The sequence below is a fragment of the Nesoenas mayeri genome (genome assembly GCF_963082525.1).
Source record: "Nesoenas mayeri genome assembly, chromosome: 3".
NCBI classification, from domain to species: Eukaryota; Metazoa; Chordata; class Aves; order Columbiformes; family Columbidae; genus Nesoenas; species Nesoenas mayeri.
In genome coordinates, this window is record NC_137544.1 from 38,907,509 (window position 1) to 38,934,166 (window position 26,658).

General features: G+C 36.3%; 1 protein-coding gene across 1 annotated transcript in view; it reads right to left on the bottom strand.

Moving 5' to 3' along the window:
- Positions 1 to 26,658, bottom strand: part of MDN1 (midasin AAA ATPase 1) — a gene marked incomplete at its 5' end in the record, with an annotated part of 103,024 nt that overhangs the window by 72,939 nt on the left and 3,427 nt on the right. The window contains 20 exons of the mRNA XM_080341253.1: positions 44 to 191; positions 837 to 950; positions 2,557 to 2,653; positions 4,254 to 4,398; positions 5,412 to 5,515; positions 6,890 to 7,101; positions 7,643 to 7,703; positions 7,806 to 7,954; positions 8,485 to 8,597; positions 9,622 to 9,717; positions 10,423 to 10,504; positions 11,795 to 11,988; positions 13,688 to 13,802; positions 15,590 to 15,693; positions 17,169 to 17,300; positions 18,609 to 18,821; positions 20,774 to 20,966; positions 21,044 to 21,151; positions 22,688 to 22,912; positions 23,470 to 23,696. Of these exons, the coding sequence (XP_080197379.1) occupies positions 44 to 191; positions 837 to 950; positions 2,557 to 2,653; positions 4,254 to 4,398; positions 5,412 to 5,515; positions 6,890 to 7,101; positions 7,643 to 7,703; positions 7,806 to 7,954; positions 8,485 to 8,597; positions 9,622 to 9,717; positions 10,423 to 10,504; positions 11,795 to 11,988; positions 13,688 to 13,802; positions 15,590 to 15,693; positions 17,169 to 17,300; positions 18,609 to 18,821; positions 20,774 to 20,966; positions 21,044 to 21,151; positions 22,688 to 22,912; positions 23,470 to 23,696 (2,832 nt within the window). The remainder of the gene's footprint in view (positions 1 to 43; positions 192 to 836; positions 951 to 2,556; positions 2,654 to 4,253; positions 4,399 to 5,411; positions 5,516 to 6,889; positions 7,102 to 7,642; positions 7,704 to 7,805; positions 7,955 to 8,484; positions 8,598 to 9,621; positions 9,718 to 10,422; positions 10,505 to 11,794; positions 11,989 to 13,687; positions 13,803 to 15,589; positions 15,694 to 17,168; positions 17,301 to 18,608; positions 18,822 to 20,773; positions 20,967 to 21,043; positions 21,152 to 22,687; positions 22,913 to 23,469; positions 23,697 to 26,658) is intronic.

Sequence of the window (26,658 nt, forward strand, 5' to 3'; positions counted from 1 at the left end):
GCAGTCAACATACACTGAAACAAACCCCAGCATAGGTAATCACCTCATACAGTGAGCGTGGTATGCTGCAACATGGATTAGACGCTGCAAATCTCAATGCCCTGCAAAGTGTACGGAGACTATAGTGAGGTCTGTGTCCAGTTCCATCCACCAGCTTTGCTTCTGCTTCCTTTCTCACAGATAAATAAAAGCTGCAAAAATAAAGAGTGACATCAGTTCCAGTTACTTAGTGCTGTTGCTGATCAGACCATTGCTCTAAGGAATTAAACTGATTAAACTTATCTCCAACTGTCACTTTTTCTAAAAGCTCCAGGTTAGGAAAGCCATGCCAAACTCTGCCATCTGTATAGTCACTGAAGCAAAGCAACAAACTGTTTTAGGATCATATTTTTGAGAGAGCTTGACATAAAGACTATAAACTCGAAGTATTCTAAGAATATAACAGTTCTTCAGGTTAATGCAGTCAGATAATATACCTTAAACCAGGGTAACTAGTAACTTGATAAATATAAAACTTTCATTGGTAGGAACTACAAAAACAAACCCTTTCAGTCTCTCAGATGGGAAAGAGGACTGCAATGATAACGCTTTTTAACTGGTGCCACCCAAAGAAGCACTTCTGAATAAAAGAAAGTAAATCTCCTCCTCACAAGTATAGAAACCTTCAGAATGAAGGGGATGGATGTCTACCATCTTCCATTTCCTAAGGCTGTGCAAATTGCTGCATAGGAACCTTTATAGTGTTTCCTAAAACAGTCTAACACAGATTACAGTTACATACTTTCTTACATGTAACCTATTCCATCAAGGATTTAAAGGTATTATAATTAACTTACTTTACAATTCCTTGTACTGTATTTTTGTTCACATTCAAGCCTCTCAGATAATCCATTATAAGAACTTGCAAGTCTCCTTCATTTCTCAATTCTTCTACATAAAGTTCAGTAAACCTAAAAGAATCCATAACACTTAGAAATCTGACCACATTAAAAAAATGTTATATATGATCCTCATGGTATACATCTGAAATTTTGTAAGCAGCAGAATACTAACTTGTCAAACCACCTATAGATAGGCTTAAGAACCAGAGCAATTTAAAAGAACATATTACTAATACCTTATTTTTAAGTAACTTATCTGAATTATTTTAACTTAGTAGACTGAAAATTAACTACAGTATTGTAATTTTTTTTTAATTAAAATTTTAAACAATTTGTGATAGATATCCAAACATTATGGACTGAACACTGGGGCACCGACAGCAGTAGTACTTTTCAAAGTAGACTCTTCTAGTTATTCCTATTTTTTAAAAATAGACACTTATAATAAAACACACTTTCTAATTTTGTCGTGACTAGTATATACAGGTTGTTTTCTACTTTTATAAAGACGCAGCTGAGCAATGATAAGATGAGAAAACTTGACGATAAGCGAAGGAAAACTAGCATCAAAACATGTACTCTGAAGTTCTAATTATCTTTAAATATGTCGGAGTGTTCCACATTTAGTACACTACACTAACAGCTCTAGTTCATGAACTTATTTTCTAACCATTAGTTAGTCCAGTATATTTGCACTGGATGTTGAATATGAGTCTACAGCCCTTCCATACCATGCACTACAACTGCAAATAATGGCTCAGGACACACCACAGCAAACCCAATACAACCAAGCAATATCATTTACTTCAGAGGGGTAGACATTTTTGACAAATGCAAATATAAGTTCATTTAAACTTAAGATGAATAAAGTCTCCTTTCTTCTGTATACACTCTCTTTCCTTTCACTACTAAGCAAGGAGAGCTAATAGCAATAAAGCCTTACTTTGCCACTAATAACTGCAAATAACTAGTTACATATAGTAAGTGCATCTCTAAAGTTTTGCACCATGTTTATGAATCTGATAAGGGACAGCATGTGCAACTTTCATCATTCATGAGGGAAACTGCATCAAATACAAGCAGATCATCTTTGTACCCAGGAACAGTAAGTATGGAAGAATGGACTTGCCACAACTCCAATTTCCTGGCCACAGCTTAGGTGTTTGAAGACCATATGTCAAATACTTTGAACATCATACATCTGCTCCACCATGCAAGCCACCTTCCTTCTAAGCAAACAAGGCTGGATATAGAGCTTTTTGCAAGGATCATCAACACTTCTGAGTTGTCAAGAGAAAGGCTGCTAAACAGACACAAAGTATTTGTCTTTATTACTCCCATCAGGAACATAAACTGCCACAGTAGCACTCCCAGGCACTAACAGCTTAATTGTAAAGAATGATAAATCCCTTGTCTCCAGTGACAATACTCTACATGACTGCTAGACCATTTGTTCATGCTCAGCGACTTTACAGAAGTATTTTCCTGATGATATTTCATAAAAGACCTTCAACATGATGTGGAAAACACCTCTCGCAGGAAGTTAATTTGAATTCAGACTTATATCCTCAGATTTCAAAACAGACATTCTTTACTGGGTCAAGTCATGAAGCTAGTTAAACTCTGAAACAAAGACAGTGACTAAGTATTTTGTCACAGATATATTATTTCCTACCTGTTTCTTATTCCTGGAGGGAGATTTCTCTTTCCAACATCTGTAGCTGGATTCATGCATGCAAACAGGCGAAAATCAGGGTGACGGACAAGAGGCTCTGAACAAAAACAGAAATGAGAGACACGAGGTTAATGTTAAACCCAGGATATTTATTATGTTAAATAAGGTACATTTCTTCTAAGCTAACTTTCTATTACTGTACTACTACACTCTCTGAAACTGCCAGGGTGAAAAGTTTTCAGAGAATAACCCCATGTAATTTCATGAGAAGTATATCTGCATCTTTACAACAGACACAGACAAGTGAAACCATGACATTTATGCGTATGTAGCGGGATGCTTTAACAACACAAAATATTTAAAAAATTATATAAGCCCTAAACTTGGAGCTCCTTTTGCCTCTTTCAGAACAATGGCCAGTGTTTACCTTTGCCAGGAAGAAAACCCAGCCTTGGAAGCTCATACAACATTTGTTTCCATCTGTAGCTCCATAAAATAATATGCAGCAATTGCATTTTTTACCTTTAGGTCTGTACTGGGTCTGGCTGTGATGCAGTTAACTTTCTTCACACCAGCATTTGGTTATTGCTGACCTGTGCTGGCATAGCATCAAGGCTTTCTCTTTTTCCCCACTCTGCTCTCCCTTCCCCAGTGACTTAGCTGGGAGTAAGCAAAAAGCTGAGAGAGGACACTGTTGGGACGGCTGACCCAAACTGGCCAAAGCAATATTCCCTACCACACATTATCATGCTCAGTAAGAAGAACTGGGGTAAAGGAAGAAGCAGGTGGTGATTTTTGTCTTCCAAGGTGGCTGTTGCTTAGAGACAGGCTGGACTTTGGTCTGCTTGTGGGAGCTGCTTAGTGACTGCCTTTGCATCACCCATTTCACATGAGTTTTCTTTTTTGCTCTTCCTATTCTCTCCCCCAATTCTCTCTGGAGGATGGTGGGGTGGGAGGAGTGAGCACCTGTATGGGTGCTTAGCTGCTGGCTGGAGACAACCCACAAGGACTTGTTAAAATGAAAGGCCTTATCCACATCCATCTAGCTGGAGATTGTATTTGCAGGATCAGTGAAAGACAATGACTACAGTACCATAGAATCATAGAATGTCCCAAGTTGGAAGGGACCCACAAGCATCATCCAGTCCAACTCTTGTCCCTGCATAGGACAACTCCAAAATTCATACCATGTGTCTGAGGGTGTTGTTCAATTCCTTCTTGAACACTGTCAGAGGCTTAGGGCTGTGACTACCTCCCTATCCCACTCTGGGTGAAGAACCTTTTCCTAATAGTAACAACTGAACATCATGTCCTGTGCCCTTACCTGTCAAACTACTTAAACTTAAAAAAACAAACAAACAAAAAAACAAACAAAAACAAACGAACAAACACCACAAAAACACACAAACACCCTCCTTGAATTGTTTTTAGAGACAGCAGTGCTTACTGAGGGCACTAGACAGACCTGCTCTTCATAGGTTTCAAAGAAGCAAAAACTACAATTTCTGCATGCTGAAATCTCCTGAGGCACAATGAATTAAAACTCCAGCTTCTTGCATATAAAAAGTATGAAGTCTAGAAAGAACACACTATTCTCTTCTGCACACATTCATTTTAATGGTAAGTGTTCTGAACTTATTTTGAGCCATATAGGCTGGATAGCAAGATATTAGCATAAGCAAGCACAGAAACAGTACCTGTGTCTCCTCTGTCTAGTAGCACCAGCGACCCAGAAGATCCTTCCAATAAACCACTCAGGCACTCTAAAGTCTCTGCTGCAGCCAAGTTAATCTCATCCAATAAAATCCACTCTCCTTTTTTTACTGCTTGTGCCAGAGTACCCTAAAAATGATATCAATTTGTTAATCATGTCACCAGCAGTGATATCAGCTGAAGTATCTGTATACTGGAAATACTTGGTTTGCAGTTTATGGGTCGATTAGACAAATGGCAGCTCCAGACCTTTAAAAGCAACAGAAGATTTACTTCTCTCCCTCACCAACAGGAATTATTTTGCAAGTCACAGAAGTCAGACAGTTATCCCCATTACTAGCTACCAGATGTAACAGAATTAAGCTCTTTGTGCAATGCTGCCTTTCAGTGACATCCATCACTGTGTTGCATAAGCTTCACTGGTAACACTATGAGAATAAAGATAGCTAATCTGAAGAAATCCAAACAAAGACACAAACAATATTACATTCCTCATGGAGGAATTCCTCATCTTATTAGTTACAACTCTGCTAAAGTCAAGGTTCCCCAACTATTCATATATAATTTTTTTAGAAATAGGACTGGTCAACATTTTACACACTACACAAAATCTGAGAGCATATATTCATAATAACAGGGTGACAAGGAACAAACATGCATAAACCATCATACTTTCCCCTAATCTTACTTAATGATATTAGAATATTACATAATAGATTTTAAGCATTTAAAAAAAAAACATCACTTCTAGATAAACATCAGAGATTCTTAATATTAAATCCCTCACAGCAATCTCTAGGCAAGAACATGTCCTACTAGAGACTGGTCAAGATGTCTTTTCTAGTCTCATACACTTGAAAAGACGATATGACACACTGCTGATATTATTTTATCATACCAGTCCTAATTCATATTATACAGCATTGAATTAATGTGTTAGCATAAAACATTTCCCTCTGCCTCCCCCCATCTAACCACCACCTCCTTGCAGTAGCACACTTCGCTCCACAGAGTTATCATGTAACAAGTTTTACTTAACAGCAAGATTCTTGCCAGGAAGTTATTTATATAATACTGATTGCAAAGTCTTTTAAATGTTCCTCCTTATTCATCCTAGCATCAAAATGCAAATCTCTAAATACCTCAACAAATGCAAACAGAAGAGCACTTTCTGTCATTTTCATCTGTTGATGAGCATGATTCAGTTTAAGACCAAATGCCTCCCACTTTTCCTTCAGTGGTGAGCCTGTAAGCAAAACAAATTTAAGCTTGTACCATCAGAACAATAGCACAAAAATGTTTAACAGCCATAGTTTAATCAAGCCGTTTCAAGCACAAAAATACAAGAGTAAGTTTGGCTGAGCAACGAAAACATTCAAGTTCTACATATGACACCTCATGAATTAACAATGACAACAAATTTTTGCCTTTTTTTCTCCTTTTAAAAATTTAGCTGAATACTACTGATATACGGGTACAGATAATTTGCTATTCATTCCTAGCTCAGGGAAAAAAAAATTTGTGTTGTACTTGATTCCAACATGACTGCAATTCCCAGAGACACAGGCATCTCAGAAAAATAAATCCAAATTCAGAAACTTTATGACAGAACAGATTAATAACGAAGGCTTCAGTATCAGTAAAAGCACTGTTGCTTATCAGTTATGACATTATTTACTATTGCACATGTTTCAGCTATTTGTTTAAAGTTACAGCCTGAAGTACATGCAGCATCATGTCTTCTGTAACTTGCAAAGCTACCAACTGATCTCAGCTTGTCTTTATTTTGGGATTGTCAGTACTTGCAACAAGTGATCTCCAAAAATCTCTTTTTAAAAAAAAAATAAAAAAAATAAAAAAAATTGTGGTCATTTATTTTAATACCTGCCTATTCAGAAGAACCAGTTAAAAGAAGAGTTTACTTGGCCCACACTGAATGAAAACGACAACTTCGCTTGTTCAGCAGGTCTAGAAACAGAAACTACTCCATGCCAGACAAGTAACAATACTGTCACTGTCCCAAATGAATCATATAACAAGAAAAATGTGTATTGGATATTTGGAGACAAAATTACAACAAAACAAAGTAAAGAACTAGGCAAGTCAGCATCACTGACAGTGAAACCAAAGCCATCACAAAGTTCCTAGCAAGTTTTTAACATCATTACTACTCTAAGAAAGCTATTACTTTGGATTTTGAGTTTTTCTTGTTGTAGTTGTTTTGGTTTGCTGTTTTTAAAATAGGATGTATTTGTGAGACCTAATGAGGTTCAAGGACTGAAAGTATGAGTGCATACACATGGAAGACTGCCACACAAAAACTAGAACTGCTCACCAACACAGCAAACAAGTATGTGCTGAGTGGAGTTGAGATATCAAGGGCACCATAGGTCAGACAAACAAACCTTCACTCTTAGACATGGCTGACAACAGTGAGAGATTAGAAAGAAAACACTATTCAAACAGTATTTTGAATGTCTTGCTGTAGACAGAGATTGCATTTTTTGAAACCAGAAGAATGCAACAAAGAGGGAGGACAGATAAACAACAACAACAAAAAAATCATCTACTCTACAACAGTTCACCACTAATTATGTGTTTGATCAGTCTGAACTCTTACCAGATGCATTTTCTTTTGCTTCCTTATTAATCGCAGATTTATGAATATGCTGCATTAGCTTTAGCAGATCATGCCAACGTTTCTGCCTGTAGCAGGTCTGAATGTGTCCCAAGAATGTCTGGTTTTTCTTTCTAGAAAAGGTCTGATAGAAGAGTTCTTCAAAAGACTCTCGCAGAGGTAGCCAGATCAGCTTGTTATCCACAGGCTTGTAACTGAAGAGAAGCAAAAGAATAGTTACTCATTTGTGACACAGGAACTTGCATCTGTAAACTAACAAAAAGAGTTACTGAAATAAAAATACTGTGTAGGAAGGAACCGTGGTTTTCATAGTGTTTTACTCGACTAATAAGCAAAGTAAAGTTGCACATATTTAAATGTACTTTATGAGGCAATTTTATAAAGACAGGACCACCCTGATAAGTAACATTTTTACTGCTACCAACCACTATGTCCAGTGAATATTATATTGTATCTACATTGAACAGCTTAGACATTTTTAGAAACACTGGGTGATGCTTTTAAACTACTTCATCACATACAGATGTACACACAATTCAGTGAAACTGCCTCTGTCCTTCAGCAAGGACAAGGTTTCTGCATGCAAACATGTTTCTTAAGATATTTATGCTACTATGAAACTGATACATGCCTAAAACCAATTTTTTGACAACACAACTATATTTGCATTAGAAGCTTGTTCTGATACTGCCAGTTTGTTATGTAGAACAGACAAAACAGTAGTCAGTGACTCACCCCCCTAATAGATCTGCTGTGTCACTCTGTTGGTTCATGTTGATAACCCTCAAATGGTGTCCTTGAAACAGAAATAGAAAGCACCATCAACCTGTGGTGTTTTTCTCCTTTGCTGTTTTTTTAATTGTCTTCATGTAAGTTAAAGTCTTCACAATAGATTTACCTGTAATATGAGCAAGGTACTGAACAGTCGAAGTTTTGCCAGTTCCTGTTTCACCAACCAAAAGCACAGGCTCTCCCTTGACAACACAAACTGCAAGCTGTTCAATCAATACTGCAGATGGCCGTGTGGCAGCAAAGGTTTGTTTTGCTCTGAAAAAACAAAGGAAGCAACTCAAAACCAAGATTCATCAAGGATCTCATTTTAATCTTACCTTAATTATTTTTAGAAGAGTGGTTCAATTTAGGATTTTTTTTTAATTATTATTAAGAAAAAAAGGTTTGTGGAAAAAGTTAGTTCCAAGATGCCCTTGTAAGATACTTACTTTTGTTAACACACAACCTAGAAATTCAGGAGTTTTTAAAGAACTTCCCGGTCAGCAGAATTTGTGTCACATACTATTAAAACAGCTGTGGACGCACATTGCTTTGAAGAAACTGCAGTTCAAAAGAAACTGAAAATCTGCACGTTTTGGCTGCCAGAAGTATGATGCAGACAGCCTTTAAAATACGCAAGGTAAAGCTCCGATCAGAAGAACTCATCACATTCCTTCCATTGGAGAGAGAATATACAATTTGCCTTTTTTTTTTTCTTTTTTTTTTTTTTAAATCCTGTGACTTCCAATCTATTCTATTCCACCACAAAATATTACAATTCACATTTAAACTACAAGATATTGTACCTTCGTACAGTGAGAGCTTGTGTTTCTTTCTTCTTGAGATGCACTCTTCCGATAGAGACTTCTTGTTCCTGTATTAGAATTTCTGGTTTATAGAGTTCACAAAAGAACTCTACCTGCAAAGGAAGCATCAAAACTTTCAATACTATAGTAGCCTACAACATCACATTAAGAAGATCCATGCTATGTTACCAGTAGCACTTTGTAGCAAGCTAATTTTTCATTATTTCGTATTTTGCAGGTTTTACATACTCATCACCTAAAATACTGAAGGACTTCAGAAGTGTTACAGCCTGTAAAAACAACTTTCCATTTAATAACTTGGTTACAGGTCTATGCCATTATATTTCTACTTTGCCTACTTCTGTGGTAGTTCAGCTACATAAACTTGAACCTGAGAACAGTTAACTAATAATAAACACCAACCTCCCTCGAAATAAACTTGGTGAATATCTCTGTGTAAGCAAGGATATTTTGCCATTGACCAAGGATAATAGATTCCCATATTGAAACAATGCAAAGGATGAAGGACAAAGAAAAATCCATAGAAGTTTCTGTCCACCCAGCTGGCAAGTTCTTCCACCTTAAAGTGGCAGAGGGAATTTTCTTTGCAACCAAACTTCTATAGTCAGAAATAAACTAATTCATTACTTTGTCAGCTAGCTCAGACATTTATATCACACACTATTAATATATAGTCACTAGCCTCCTAGAGAAATACTTGATTTTTGAATCAATGATTACAGAGCAAGTGCTAAGAAAGATTATGTTTCTCTCTGATGTCTTTGTTCAAGTGATTAAAGTTCACTGTAACCACCAAAGAAAAAACACATTTTTCACTACTCTGTGCATCTAGCAGTATCATGTGCTTAGGCAACTGCACTGTTCCAGCTGTGTGATTATTCTTCTGCATGAGGAGGCCATTAGGTTCACTGTAACTTTTAGAGAAAAAAAAACACAGCTGAAAATATAACAAGAGAAAAACATGCATCCACCCTAAATGCTAAAAAAGTTATCAGGATAGAGAGATGGTCATAACTTTTAAGAAAATTAGAACAACACATTTAAATTCATCACTACAAAAATTGCAAGCTATAGAACACTATCAACACATATAATATTAATTATGGCTCAACATACCTTTTTCTTGGAAATGTTTAGTTTACTTCCAATAACTTTTGCCATTTTCTGTCGGCTCCCTTGGTTGGACAGCATAGCTGTGAAACAGTCCAATGCCTGTCAAACCAAAAACAAACTAACTCCATCAATGCAAATTTTATGTGATATCTTCTGACAAGCACAACATTAATTTACATGAGACTGCATCCAATCTAGCCATGGTAAATAAAATCATTTCACTGTCCACAGATCAAATCAAACAATGGAGTTCAAAAGGATGTAATAAGAACTTCTGAACTCTGTAGTGTAGGGAGTTTCTACTGAAAGTAAAAACTTTTCCATGTCCAGTCACAGAAGCTGTTTTTACATGAATGGACCAAAATGGAAAAGGAAGTAACACACTGAGATCTCACATCTTAAAATGACCTCAGACTGATGCACACCTGAAAAATTTAAAACCTGGAACATATATTGATGCATAGGAAAGAAGCCTCATATTAAAAGAAAAAGGAAAGCTCTTAAAACTTTTACTCTCCATCCTAAGTAATCCCAGCTCATATCAGTTAAAATTATGTTGCAGCATGTTATTTGTATGACAGTAATAAGTCTGGACTGGCTTTCAGCACATTACTGCAAACAACTTTCCGAGCAGTGAGGAAAGCCTCCAACAGATGGATCACAAATATTCCAACTAAAGCCCAATTGCCTCAAATAAAACCAAATGTAAATTCTCATCTCACATTCCCAAATAGCATATTTAAAGATTTGTGAGATAATGCTAGAAATCTGGGTAAGCAATTTCTGGATCAAGTCTTACCGCACCTCCTGAAAAATATTCACTGCTGTGGTTGAAGAATTACTGTCGAAGTTGTAAGCAATCCTGCTGCACCAATTCAGTAAGTCTCTAAAAAGAAAAACAAATATTTGGTACAATCAAGCCAAAACACACAGCACCTTCTTTCATGTTCAGCTTAGGTCTTATGTCATCTTCTGGCAATTGCACATTTAGTTGTTGTGTAAGTTGTACATGGAAAGACACATATAAATAGGATGCTAATTCTAAAGAGTAGCTGAGCACACAAAGACCAAGAGTGTTGCTTTCAGATACATTGCTTAGAAATACAGGGTGTTTGAAAAGGATATACCCAATTTCAAAGCAGTATATTTAATGACAGCAGCATCTTACAATTACCTAAAAATTTACAAATGGTTTAATGACTTATGAAGTTTTAGTAACCTAGAGGTAATAATTTGAAACTCTGTGCCTTGCAGTGGTTGCAGAGATACAAGTGATTTCAAATTGGGTCCATCTTTCTGAAACACTCTGTAGGTAACATATACTCCATTAAACCATACAGTAATTATGAAATTGAAAAAATGAAAAGTAGCAAGCTTTTTATCCAGAAATGTATAAAAAAAAAAAATTTTTTCAATACACTGATTCCTTATCAACAACACAAACTTCTGAAAGGCAAGAAAAGGAAACACCTGATTCTAGACAAACAAATGCTGTTTTAAAAACAGTGGCATTCTTATGCCTCACAAAAATATTAGGTACTACCCACACCTAGTATTTACTGACTAATTCACAAAGCACTACTGGCTACAGAAATTCCACAGGAGTAAATTGACATTTGGTATGAGGGGAAGAAATAACTGAACCCCAAGACGCATTTAATCATAAAAATTCTGAAATTAATGGTACATTACAGATCTGGTTATTTTCAGTCTTCTCTAAGTTAGAATGCTTTGAGTGTCTAATACAGAATTATCTAGATAAGCAAATATATACAATTGCTGAAAACATTACCTACTAGCTATTGTGAGAACATTATAAGGTACACTCCAGTCAACAGTTCTTAACAAACTGGTATTTTGTGTTAAAATGAACTGAAAAGTAATCCATATGGCTTGATATCAACTCAGCACCACATATGACAAAACCTAAACTTTTTCCTCAAAAAATATATAGCAAATAGGAAGCCCTAAATAATTCAGATTGATATTTTTTTCAACATACATAAACCATGATTTTAAAACTAGAAATTGATTTTTCCAGTTGTTATGAAATTCCAGTTTAATTATTCAAACTTTTTTTCTTAGTTTTTCTTAAAATAGTGGTAAAAGATAAACCCTTCTATCTCTGAAGCTAGCTGACTAAATTTCCTTCTCATAAATGTGGAAGAAAAGCAACCTTAGAGATAGTTCTCTTCCTTCCAGATTTGGTTTCTTATTTTCTGATCTTGATTCTGAAGAATCATCTGGTATGTTTGTGGAGCCAGAAGCACTGTTTTCTGATGCCTGATACTTATCTCCCGTAAGGTGAATGTAAATGTCTAGCAAATGATCAGTTACAATAGCAAGGTTAGGGTATCGCCTTTGAAGAACCTGAACACAAAACAAACAAACAAAAATCTTTAGCATCAGAAGGAAAACACACACACCCCCCTCCACAGATTTTAATAGGATATACTTCAATAGATACTCAAACTAGCAAGCTGCACAAAACTGCTCTCTTGGAATCTCTCATCTGAAGAAAATAAGTCATTGTAACATGTACGATATTGATTTGGATGTCAAAAATTAATTCTGCCAAGTCTAATCCCTTTAATACATTTGCACAAATAACAACAGGAAGAAAAAGAGGTACATTCAGCCCTATCTAAACTCAAATCACAATCGTACAACTTCATGACCGGTGACAAAAGCTCTTATCTCCTGTCTTCTTATGACAGATTTTTTTTGAGCATTCAAGTTGTCTATTCACTGTGCTGACAAAGACACATTAAGGGACTAGTTTTTCTTCTGTAATTTCCTTTTAGCTCAGCTCTCTGTACTAGAGCTTGCCAACCAAAATTATTGCTTCCAAAAACAAGCCTTTCACAGACACAGGCCAGGAACTCTGGTCTCACCCTGCCAAACTGAGTTTAAGATAAACCTGAAGAACATGAGCCTATTTTCAAGACAAGCGAGTGTTTTCTACCACTATCTCTTCTTCTAAGTACTACAGAATCTTGCACAGTGTTAGATTTAGATGTTTTTGTGACTTGAGCTACCAAGTTACAAAAAAGAACAGAAAGAACCTAGTGGTGACACACTTAGCACCGAAGCTTCCTTTTTTCTTAAGGTTTTGACAGTCAAAACCTGGAGGTTGTCTCTTGACATCAGTTTGGCCAGATAGTCTTTTCTTAATACTGCAACTGTCAGCTTCCTAGAATTCCTGCCCATGTGGATCTCTTGTAGTAGAAACAGCCACAGCACACAAGTGCGTGTATCTCCAGCAAACTGTCTGCAGAGGCCTTCCTGTGTCTCTACTTGCTCCCCCTCCAAAAGAATCTAGGAGGTACAAAATAAGTGCTATTCTTGCCCCATTCCTCACACAATTAGTAGACAAATGACAAAATGGAAAAACACACAGATATTTAAAGTCACCGATAATTGTGCTGGCTGCTGAACAAGTTCCAACGAGTGAATGAATCCTATGGAAATACTATCTTCTAGAAAAATCAGAACTTTCTCTTCAACTCTTCTGCTAGAGACTGTTCATCCTCTTTTCCCTTAGGCAAGGCTCTTTTAAAAAAGAAGAATCTCTAGAGAATTCTATTTCGGTTTAAGCCCTGGGCTCCCTTAATTTTTTTGAAGGCCTACACAATGCAAACATTCCCTAGAGATTGTAACAAAAGATATCAACAGAAACAAATTATTTTTAACTGATGACTGACCAACTAGTTTTAATCTCAAAGTTCAGAACTCAGGATTAAAGTATGCTCAGTTTTTCTTTTCTTAATTTTATCTGTTTTTAAATCTCTGTGGGCTACAAAATGGCAAAGTAATTTTCTTCTTGGACCCATCCAAAGCAGAACTGTGTTTGACAAAGCAAGTTCAGGAATCTTTGTCCAATTCACTTCAAATTTTCCTGACAAACTGCCATTTTACTTCAAAACTGGCAGGATAAATCTGCAGTTATAAAGGTCTATTGTGGAAATTGGAGATGAAAATAAGGATCAAATTTATTACTGAAAAAACATTTATTACCTTTAATTGAAATGATTATTCACATGACACAATAGAGCAACACACACCATACCTCCTTGAGTTCTCCTTTGCTCATGTTATCCAGATGTATTTTGGTCCAATATTTGTCCAGCAGAGCAGCGTGGCCACTTTGCTGCCTGTACCAACCACCACCAGAACTGAATATCCTAAATCAAGGCAAAATGAAGAAACACAGCATATTAATCTTGCTAAAGAATTCAACATTTTCAGGGCATTCCTGTACATCAAATAATGTTACATGCTGCTGCTACAGCATAATGCGGGTGTACAGATCACCCACTCTTTGAGACAGTACTGTCACATATCTTACCTTGCCTATCTCTGCTTTTCAAATTATCTGTTCTTTTATCATAGTGTTATTCCACCCTGCAGTGCAAAATCTCCTTAGAGATACTTGCAGAAAGACAACTGACGAGAAGTCTATCAGAAGCAACATAAAGACTCCTTTGTAAAGAGAGAAGCCTGACAGAAGTGACCTGGGAAATATCTTCCACGGATCCTAAAGGATCTGTGCTCCATTGCAGAGAAGAAAGAAAAGCATCTCTAGTCCCTGTGCCCTCTACAGTCTTTCCTGATTATTTTCCTCATTCTTCAGGCTCACAGTCGATTCCGTTATAAATTTTGTTTCGTGGGTGGTTTTTTTTTTACTGACAACTAACTATGCAGCTATGTGTTACACCCACTGTGGAAGCAGCCTTGTACATGCAAAGTGTTACATACTGAGTTTATAGTTTGGTGTTTGGTATGGTTTTTGGTTGTTTCGGTGGTAGTTGTGGGTTTGTTGTTTTGGTTTTTGGTTTTGTGTTTGTTTGTTTGTTTTGGTTTTTGTTATTTTTGTTTGTTGGTTCTTTTGTTTTGTTTTTTTAATAATATTCCACAGCTGGAAACTGTAACTGACTTACTGAATCTGCTCTAACTAGCCCAATGCAAAACTATAATTTGCTGCTATAAACTGTTTACCAAGTATAAAGAAGAAAGAAATCTTAGAATATATGGCAACCAAAAGAGAGTTGAATACAAAAGAATCAAATCCAGAAAAAGAAGGAAAAAAGAAAATAATAAATTTATGGAAGGAAGATAAAAGCAGGAAAAATTGTTAAAGGCTTTCAAGTAAACTATAAAACATTTGAAAACCATGTAATCATTCCCCTTCTAGATATCCTAACCTTTAATCTTGATACAATAGTATGTCTTAATATATAAGAAGACATTTTGACATCTGATGCATGAGACATTACTGCAGTGAAAGCAGAGAGAGTACCTTAAATCTTTTTTTCTGGTTAGAAAACATTACAAATGTCTATATTGACACGAAACTTGCACAAGTCAGATTTTCTTTTTTTTTTTTCACCTTCTATTTTCTTTTCATGATTCCCAAATAAAACAGCTTTATATCATTATAGATGCAGGTTTCAGTTTAAATTATTCATGAAACTCTCAAAATATCTTCCAGGGAACACACGTACACAACTGCTCAAAGAGGTGGAATAAAAAAAAACAAACCCCAGAAAACTAATCAGTCAGACTACCAACTACCCCAAGATCAGCAAAACCAAGAAATCTTTTACACAGCTGCTTTTTAAACTAGCCAGTCAAGACACCTTGTGAATATCAATCATAAACCTTCATCACACAGTAATTGCTGAGAGTGGTATATTGTTTCAGTGAGGGGCTGGTTTTGTAGGGTTCCTCCTGGAAAGCTTCATTCCCTCAACCCTGTTGAAGTGACCTTTCTGTACAAAGACTGGATTCATCCAGTAGTAATATAAGGCTGCTCTAAAGTGAAAAAATTCCTCTTACAACTTCTATGACTTCCATTGTTTGTTAATTGGAAATGGGTAAAATACTCCTGCCCAAGTACTTTGCATTTCCTGTCTTTGACTTAAAAATAGGATATCCATGCTCTTAACCTCATTTAACTTTACAAGCCTACCTCCTGGTCGCAAAAAACTGGAATCCTGATGCTACTTTTAAACAGTCACCACGGCCAGGAATCAGCAACTCTTTTTTTTCCAAAAGAGGAATCAGCACAGAGATCTGGAAGAGAAGAAAATTTATAAAACATTTTTTTTGCCTGTGAGGCTGCACAGACAGCACACCCATCCACACTTTTTCCACATTTGAGATGCTCTAGCACTTCCACTGAGCACCACTATATTGTCAGCAACTGCTGTGCCCACAGATTGCACTCTCAAGTGATGCTAACAGGAACTGCAGTCGCCAATAATTTTAATTAGCAGTGGAAATCAAAGGTGTAATGTTTACATATCTTATTTCTCCTGTATCCAGATTTAACGATAAGAGAAAAGAAATTACAGTCTTTACACTGCCAAGTTCAAATTAAAAGTATTTCCTTTGAATTGTCAAATGAATTATTAGACACTTTTGCATCAGAAGTCTTATTTTCTTCTCAAAGATTACATTCTCAAACATCAACATTTTTCAGTGTATACATTGCTACTCCCAGGAGAATTCGGTATCTGTTTAATGAATCTACACTTCCATGCAGAAGGACAGTAATAATGGTGGAAAGAAAAAAGGGAGGTAGGACCACAATGATCCCTCAGCACCAAGGGAGGCAAATGTGGAGACTTTGATATGGAGAAAGGAGACAGGATGCCTGCAGGGAGGACCTGAAGAAAAGGAGAGATGAATGCGGGATACTACACAGGGAATGCAACAAACCAAGTCCACCGAAGCAAATAAGTGCATGACCCTCTGGCAGTGAAAAACTGTCTAGTATATACAAGCAGTATGTCTTGGCATTCGTATGAATTCCCTATATTTCAGAAGCCCAGAACTCAGTAAACAAACTGTCAGGTTATTTAGTCACAGAAACAATGCCTCATATGAAATGAGACAAAATGAAAACAGATATGAAATAAAATAACTATCTGGAGAATGTCGAGCAGACCTATATAGCAAAACATCTTTATGACATCGTTCTTGCAGAAGACATGCTTTCAGCAACCATTACTTCAAAAGTGAAGGATGACAGTCTAGCTAATGGTTCTGGAGCTGGAAATAGGAAATCTGTTAAAACCTATACTGCTTAACATAAAAAAAATACTTTTAATGTCCAAGCCAGAGGTAAGAAATGTGTAAGAAAAAGAAACAAACTACAAAACTAAAAAAACCTCACACAAGAAAACACTAAAAACCCCCCAGTACCTTCTTAACAGCACAACTCAAATACATGGATGATATTCTGTGGTGCTTGGGGCCACATTTGTTTTCAAATATTAAAACACAACTTAAAAGACATATAGCTCATTATCAGTGTCAGTTTAAATCTTCATAGTGAAATATGGCATCAGTGGCAATGTCATGACTTCTCTAAAACGAAGACAAAAACTAATGCGGTGTACTATGATAGGAATGAAGACAGAGAGATTCATTCTTTCTAATCTGTTTTAAAAGGGGCAATATTTTCAGCATGCTGCTGCAGACTTCAAAAATTACTAGTATGTGCCTTAAGACCAGTACTTTACAGCAAACATGAACCTACATACCACATCCAGAGGGGCATAATCAATATCCTCCAGAAGTATCCAATGACCTTGGGTAACAGCTTGTGTCAAGGTTCCAGGTTGCCACACAAACTCTCCTGGTACATCTGTACAACGATACATACCAAGCAGCATCTAAAACAGAAATAATCAGTAAATTAGAGACCTGCTCATTACATCCCTTAAAAATTCAGAGTAAAAACTTTTAAAAATTACTAAAGTTGATATACAAGTAACACTTACTTAGCCTTCACATTAGTAAACAATCCATCTGATAATCTGTGCCCATCATTACACTTTTTAAATGAAGGAATAAAAGCTTCACCCCTCCCCACCTATGATAATCTAACTGAAACAGTAATTAAAATGAACCAGATAATTGGAAGTCAATTTACAGAGCTGTGCCACCACAATTTACAATTAATAGTATAACATACAGAACTGTCTAGGGTTGCACTGAATTTTATTTTACATTTTTGAGAAATTTGTAAGCGGAATTGTAAAGCAAGTTATTCAAACATACAAAACCAGTCAAGTGTTGCTTCCCTGTAAAGTCATAACTTCCACATTTAAGCATTCCTTAAATAATTAATTTTATGGTTTCACTACTTTTCTCATTTAATTTACATTTCATATTTTGTACCTTGAACTTTAACATTTTTTTTTCTTAATATCGTGGTCATATTCATGTATATGAAAAGATACTTTTGTAGAGAACAGTCATGAGATGGTGAGATCAGCTGTTCTATGCAAGTAAAGAAGGTGCTTATGCATGCTAATAAAAACTTTCATGTAGCACTTCTGGTAGACACTAATCACCTTGGAAAACTAAATATAAATTGAGCCAAACAACATAAATCAATTCAATATCAAAATACATATATATCTGCAAATCCAGAAGAATGTGAAATTATCTTCACCTCTGGTTTTATCTCTACAGGTAGAGCTAGATCACTATTAAGTGATTAAAAAGTGTCCTAAGCACCACAAGATCTTACTTCATCTCAGCTTTACCACAAAAAAGTGGGATCAGATTAAACTGACATTAGCTCACTTAAACTGAAATAAGTGTCCATACAACCTTCGGCACCAGCTTGAGTAATCTTGGAATAATTTTTTCTCAATACAAATAATTTTTAAATTAAAAATAATACTATTTAAAAAAATTAATAGGGCTCTTCCGCATAGAACAACCACAATAAAACATCATTTGAATGAAACAGATACAGCACAATTATGCACAGAATTTAAAACCTACTGAAATTTAACTCTGATTTTTCTTCACATGTATTTATTCTCATCAATACTAAGATCTATACTACAGAGTTGGGCCCTCTGAGGTCTTTGGGTAAAAAGTTAAACATTATTTTATATAGAACTTTAAGTCCATGCTTTAAGTAAAAATTATGTCCGATCATCCAAATATAAAACAACATCAGTTACCTTACTATCAGTTTGATCCCCAAGCTGGACTTTCAAAATATGAGGCGGCTTTGCTCTTCCTGTAACTGCTGCTAAATATTCAATTAAAGAAGTTTTGCCACATCCTATTGGTCCTTCTAATAAAACAGGATTCTGATATGCTACAGCAATAGCAAGGTTTTGAAGATTTGTGAAGGCAGATTCAACCAAAACAAAATGGCTGCTGTTACTTTCCTGTTCAAACAAAATATGAGTTACTACACTGAAACTGTTACTTTTTTCCAGGTTGTACAACACAGAACAATTACAAAAGTGAGTCTGACAACTTGAAAATTTTGGCCTGCAGATCTGTCAACACATGTCAAATAAAATAAAGGATTCTAAAGCTGTATTTAATGATAGATATTAAAATATATTTCATCAAAAACCTATTATAGGTGAAACACTTGATAAAGTATTTGTACAATTTGTTCCCAAAGCGAGTTCACACCAAGTAGTCAGTACAGGCATAGTAACTATTCAATCATAACATACGCCAATCAAATACATTTTGCAATATAAGTGAAATTAAGTCACCAGAATGGATCCAAATCACAGGACAAATCAAACAGCAGTTAGATTCAGATGATGCATGTATGAATATTAACTGTTGTATTTACTTCTTTCTGCACAGGCCAAAGTATAAGATCATCAAATTCAGTCCATGAAAAAAAATACGTAATTTCAGTAACATTTAAATTTTATCCAAAATGCAATTAGTGTAGTTTATTGAATGGTAATTTATCACTGCTACAGATACTTTCCAAGTATTTTAACTCTCCTACAGGCACTTCTATATAAGTGTACAGCACAAAAATTAGTGCTTTCCCAATGAAAGGCACAGAGAAAAGAAATCAGAGTACATACTGCACCAAAACCAGCGTCTTGTATTTAAGTTTGATCTTCTTTTCAGATATAGTTTCAGGTACTTCTCTGGTAACACTGCTAGTTTTCAAGAGTACCTGCTTTCCCTCATAGTTTGCTCTTACCGCTTCATCACACCTCCTCAGCTGTAACTGGAACCACCTCCCTAATGAAACTTGAACTACACTGCATACCAGATCAGTGAAATACCTGTGGCTATTCAAAAAAAAAAAGTATGCTTTTTGAGGAAGTTGTCTCCTCCCTCATAGACACAGAGTATCTTTTCAGCAATCCAGTTTACAGCATGGCCCAGTTTCAGCACAGCTGCAGCAGCAAGTCTGGCATGGGAGTAAAAATCTCCTTAAACAGCTCTACAGTTTCTGCTGCTGCAATAAATTTCAAACCACACTCTCAATTCTATACACAAAACTAGAATACAGGAAATCCAACTACAGAAGTTGGAGAGTGGGAAGAATTTGGAAGGAAATTCCTCTTTCCTTGCTTGTGCTACTCAAGAAATTCTGAATATTGGTAGTCCTCATTCTGTTCTTTGTCCTTTGTTTGTACATCAATGTCACAAAATCAAATAGAAATACTCACCTAAGAGCTAAAACAGTCAAGAACAGTGGCTGCAGTTACAAAGAAGAACCCGAACAGTTCAAAATGAACACGGTCTCAAGAGAAAAAAGGTTAAATACTGTTTGCTTAAAAATGCTTATGCCTTCAATTATCTTCCTAAAACTGTAAGGCACTGCATTCTACATTACTTCACTCAAGTTAAGAAAACAAGTTCTTGCTCACTTCCTTTCTCCTTTTTCTGTCTTCTAGAAGAGTAAGCAGCAGCTTTGTTTTCTTTTACGATAAGAACTAGGAATATGTTTGGAGGAAGGCTGTTCATGAGATGTCTGTAGAGCACAAAAAAACTACTTCATGCAGGTAAAGGCAACTGTGCCTGATCCTGGCTTTGCTCAGCTCTGGAATATCACCCTGACTTGGACTGGAAATACTACGTAAGACTGAACATTCTTTTGTAGTATATTCATAAGAACCTCTACATGAAGATTACATGAACAGCACTATTATGTCTTCATTGCGTCATTCCACTGCACAGCTTCTTTGCAGTGTCAATATTATGCAGCTCTAACTTACAGCATACATCAAGAAAGCTAAAGATATACATATTACCCATGGTATCTCAACACCATTTAAGCAGGAAATAAAGTCAGTTCACTGCATTAAGGAATTCTTAAAAAAAGGCACAGACTGCACCCTGGGTTACATACCTGCTCTTCACTAACAAGCTGTAGTCTAGGCAGCACGATACCACATACAGCTACCACGTTTGCAGAGAGGTCACCCGATACAATATGCCCTTGTGAATATTGAAGTTCTTTCTCCTTCTGCCAAAATGAGGAGTCTGGATTGGCCAAAACAAGGGCTTGTTCCACATTCTGCAGCTGACATTCTTCTAGCAGCCTGTGAAATCCATGTTTATTAACTCAACTGAAAGCCATCAACAAAAACAAAGAGTGCAAGATTTTAAACGTTCTTACTTTAGTCTGAAATGTATCAGCTCCTCAGCATTGAATATCTTCTTCAAGAAAGATAATTTATGCTCATCATTCATGCATGTAACCAGAGCAAGACAGTTTGAAGTATACCTAAAAATTATATTTAGAACAAAATATGTCAAAACATAGTCTTATGAAATTTAGTTTGACAACTGTCAATTGCAACCCAAAATATCAAGTTTGGAAAAACAAAACATACAGAAAACTTTCTTCATAGAAATAATTTTAGGGCTGTGTGTACTGTTCTTTAAGATTAGAGAAATACCTCAGAACTGAGAAAAGCAATTCTACCACGGCACACTTCATCATTTATACACCAACTAGCTAACCTTTCTCTGAAGGACTGAATGATCAACAGAAGTATAGTAAAGGAGAGCACTTTTCCAAATAAATGAAGGTAAATATATGAGACAATGAAAACTGGGTTTTCTTTGCTTGACATTTTTCTTCTCCTACTACCATTTCCCTTTCAAAATTGCTTTCTATTTAATGACATTTCTAAAATAACCCTAACACCATGAACTCAAGACTCAGTGCCAAAAGAAGCCAACAACTCCCAAGTCTTGACTTCATTACTATATAAAGCTGCCTTGCAAAAAGAGGACATTTAATACAAATCATAAAACACTTTTCATTTATTATACCACTCTTTTTACTTTCCAAGAACAAAGCTTTCAATAAGCTTGGCAGTGGGGGAAGAAAGAGTTCCCAGAAGATTGATTCATGACAAAGTTTAAAAGTCAGATCATTCATTTAAGATTATTAGCTGAACAGGTAAGCCAATTCCAGTCAATGAATTAGAAATTCTGTTTCTTTTTCCAAGACTATTTAAGTGTATGTCATCCTGAAGAGCTTCCTAAATGGCCAACAGATTTGTCACTACTCTTGTTTCTGCCCTTCCTAAATTATACACCTTATTTTAAAATTATGTGTTACTACCATAATTCTGAATTCATGTTTACTATTTAAGACCTTTTCTTAGATTAATAAAAGGCACTACCAATACTACTACTCACATAAATAAGGTAGATTATGTGACTAGGTTGAAACCCTGCAGGCAGACACCTAACATAAAACACTTGACCAAAACCACGTGCAAAGTCTGCAACAATGCCAATTTGGAAGCATAGCTTAAATAAGCCAAGCTTTTCAGTGGCTGAAATGTCTACACATAAGCAATAGAAAACAAACAAACAAACAAAAAACCTCCTTAATAGCATATCAATGCAGAACAGTATAATATATTGTAATGTGAGTTGGAGTAAGAATACATTCATGTCTACATTTTTCTAGGCTAACCTGCTAGAATGCATGCAATACACCAACAGGCTTACAGTAGAGCTGAAGTGATAAATTCACCATCTCCCATGAATTCAACTTGAATACACTGAAGTTATTTGAAAGGATTCTCCAGACCACAGCTTTAATCACAACTAAGAGCTAGCTTAAGTTTCACTCTGTGATACATGACTACAGCTTTCAAAAGATAAGTAAGAAGCACAGGTAGAGTAGATACCATCAGTACAAAAGAAGATTCTTTTCTACTTGCATGTGAACATGGTTAAATACAATTCAAGATACAGATACATCTTTTAAATGGAGAAGACCTAGGGGTGTTTAACTTACCAACGGACTAAAGTGTCATGACTCCTTAGGAGTGGAATACACACACTCCAGTCCCATAATTCTCGGAAAACTGATTGCTCCTTTTGTAAAAATCTATAGGCTGCCTCCATGAGGTCCCGTAACTTCATTCGCCTGCGTCCATATCGGACTGTGTTTGCATCTGAGCTCTCCAGGAAAAGCCTCTGGAAAACTGGTGATGTATTCTTAAAATACCTTAAAGCAAACCTTTAGAAGAGAGAAAGAGATGGAACACAGACATCTAAGCCAGAGAAAAGGAAAATAGCCACTAACAAAAATGTCAGAACATAGGTCCCGAGACAGTGACTGATGGTATACTGAGACCTAAGGCCTATATTTGTCCATACTTGGTAAAGACAACCACTTCAGCAATTAGCTGACAACAGATACTTCTCCTTATTAGGAATCATTACTTAATTATCAAGGGGAAACAGTACTGCCTTTGAAGAAATCTCTTCGATCACTCGTTTACTGAAAAATACTGATTCGTCTAACCTTAAATGCAGAGATTTTCATTGTGAGCAAGTTTTATGCCAGCTGTTTTGCTTTTCTTTTGATCATCAAGATGAAAATAACATTAGATCTTACAACACAATTTAAATAAGCTGTGTTTAAGACTCATGTTTTCTAAATAATTCAATTCAAAACGCATTTTTTATTGTAGGAGACAATGCAAACTAACTTCACCTCTGTCACCAGTGAACTCTGACAAGCATTTACTCCTTACATTCAAACATCAAACAAAAGGACATGACATTACTCACGGCAAAACATCAGGGTGGTCAGCAACCAGCTTGCTCATTGCTACACACAGCCTTTCATGCCGATCATGGTTGATTTGGCCACCAGCTTTAATGGCTTCTGCATTTCTTTCTAACAAATCCAACAAGATCGGCCGAACTTGACGGCCAATCAATAGAGTACATTCTTTATCCAGTAGTAACTGTGCTAAAGTATCGAGGATGCATTGCCGATCCTGCTGAGTCCAAATCTAGATGAATGGAAAGAACGAACTGGTTAAATGGGAAGTGATCTGGACTTTTAGCTTCAGAACAATTCATGCAAGACTCATACTGAATTTTATAGGAACAAATCTCTCAAAAAACAGAAATGAGTCCAAAATTCCCAATGGAAGTATGTACTTTACACAGCTCTCCATATTTAAAAAACTGGGAAACATAAGTGACATGCAGAATAACACAACAGAAATTACATACAAGTCCCAAAATAGTAAATTATATTATACCAATGAAAGATTTAAAAAAAAAATTAATATTATTTGCTTTAAGAAAAAATTGGGTAAATGTTATAACAGTACATATTTGTTAATAGAATTCCCACTGATCTCAACAGCTTGGTCTCATGAAAACCACAAGACATTTAAGAATCCAAGTTCTAAAAACAGTTTGAGTTCCATCATGTTCACTATCTCTTTAAAAAAAAAAAAAGCATTCAATCAATCATGATCACAACCTTATTTCCATATTTCTGATAGCAATTACACTGAGCAATGCTCTAGACAAGAAGCAGCATGTATCCGCAGTTTTGAAGTCGACATTTTTCTTATTTTTATATAAAAATGGTCTTTCAGTGCAAAAGAAAATATTAGGCTTTAAAATAGATGAAAAACATATTCACATCTGCTTGGGGGGGGGCGGGGGAATCAGGGAGCTAAACAAAAAAACTGCCACACAAACAAACAAACAAAAAAACCCCACACACATATCTCCCCTTATATCCCTTCCAACTTTTCCAACTTTGTTACTGAAGAACAATCACCCATTTCTTGTATCTTATGCTTACATTTATCTGGTCTTTGAGTTCATGTTATTATCCAAGCATTTCTCCACTTCCATGATGTTTAGCATATAATACAGTAGAAGTAGTTTTGATTTGTGAAAAAATCAGGATTATGAATTTGCACTGTAGCAGCTTTCTTGGCAAACAGTAAATACAGCAAGGCCCTTTCCAAACAAAACAAGCACTTACTAAACTCTTACAGAAATATTCAGGTAGACTTTCATTTTAGTAACACATGCAGCCAATTTCTGCTTCTCCTAGACATTTGTTATGCAGGTAAACCTGCCCCTGGGCCTGCAGATGGGATGGTTTCATTGTCAGAAGATAAATAAAAGCTTAGGACTGCAGAGGTCCTACACCTTGCCTTTGAAAGGATGACCCCCTAAGGTTATACCACTGGCGACATGCTTCTTGAATACATGCATACTTCACAGTATCACAGTATGTTTGGGACTGGAAGAGACCTCAAAAGATCTTCCAGATGGGGTCTCACCAGGGTGGAATAGAGGGGAAGGAGGACCTCTCTCGACCTACTAAACACCCCCCTTCTAATACACCCTAGGATGCCATTGGCCTTCCTGGCCACAAGGGCACAGTGCTGGCTCATGTTCATCCTGTTGTCCACCAGGACTCCCATGTCCCTTTCCCTACACTGCTTTCTAATAGGTCATTCCCCAGCATATACTGGAACCTGGGGTTGTTCCTGCCCAGATGCAGGACTCTTACACTTTTCCTTGTTAAATTTCATCAGGTTATTCCCCACCCAACTCTCCAGCCTGTCCAGGTCCCGCTGGATGGCAGCAGAGCCTTCTGGCGTGTCAGCCACTCCTCCCAGCTTGGTGTCATCAGCAAACTTGCTGATAGTACACTCAATTCCCACGTCTAAATCGTTAATGAATATATTGAATAATATCGGTGCCAGTACTGACCCCTGAGGTACTCCACTAGATACTGGCCTCCAACTAGACTCTGCACCATTGACTGCCACTCTCTGGCTTCTCTCCTTAAGCCAGTTTGCAACCCACCTCACTACTCTATTGTCCAGACCACACCTCCTGAACTTAGCAACTAGGATGCTATGGGAGACTGTTGTTCAAGTTCCTTGGATCTCCTGCATTTGAAAAGATACTCATCCCATAACAGCATGTAAGAAATCAGGGAAACTGCACTATATACACTACAAGCATCAAAAACATTACATTAATTGCAAGCAGTTTCTTAAATGCTTTGTGTTTATTTTTACAAAACATGGAATGTTTTGTAACATTCCTCTCATCTATAAGAACAGCATCAACAATAATTTTTAAAATGCAGCTGAAGGTTCGCATTCATCACGGAGCAAGCAAGACAGTGTTCATTAGAGGGGATCACATTTTGAGGAGCAAAATCACTGACAAGCAGTTCCAAGGCTTCTCAAAGGAACTGGAGACCAATTACACCATTAAAAAAAAAAAAAAAAGTAACACCTTCGGTCTTCAAATCAATTACATCTTTGGCTATCCAAACAAGGTGCTTAATTTATTAACCAGAGCTTTGAATACCAAATAAAAGGAACAGTTAACAATAAAATAGTAAATAAATTAAATAAATTAGGTGACTGACTCAGTAAAATTCTGCAGTTACATGCCTACTGTATGACAAATCCATTCCATTAGCAATTTTGTGAGAGCATGCAGTTTTTTAATCATTGTGTGTAGTATAGTACCCTTCAGTCATATAAAACTGTTCAAAAATCACAGTGGCAACATTCTCATTCTACAAAGGGACCATCTGTTTGATTTCAGAGCCCTTCGGAATCTAAATTTAAAACTTTTTTGAAAAGAAGAATACTGTCAGAGGGTTTTTTTTAACTAAAGGTGGCTTTGTGAAATACCCAACTTTCTCAATCAGCAGCAAAGGACAGCTGACCTGAAAGTGTTTAATTCTGGTGTTCAAATCTGGGATAGTAAATTTTCACCCACAGTTCCAAACAGCTGCTTTAAGAAAACATCACATAAGACTGTCCCTCCAAATATAGGATATATAAACACATTGTGTATTATTAATGAAACAGACATTAAACAGAAGCACAGCTAGGAGTGAAACCTGGAGTCAAACATGATCCCAGTTGTTCCTACAGCAGCATGTTGCACACCTCCTTCCCAAACTACACA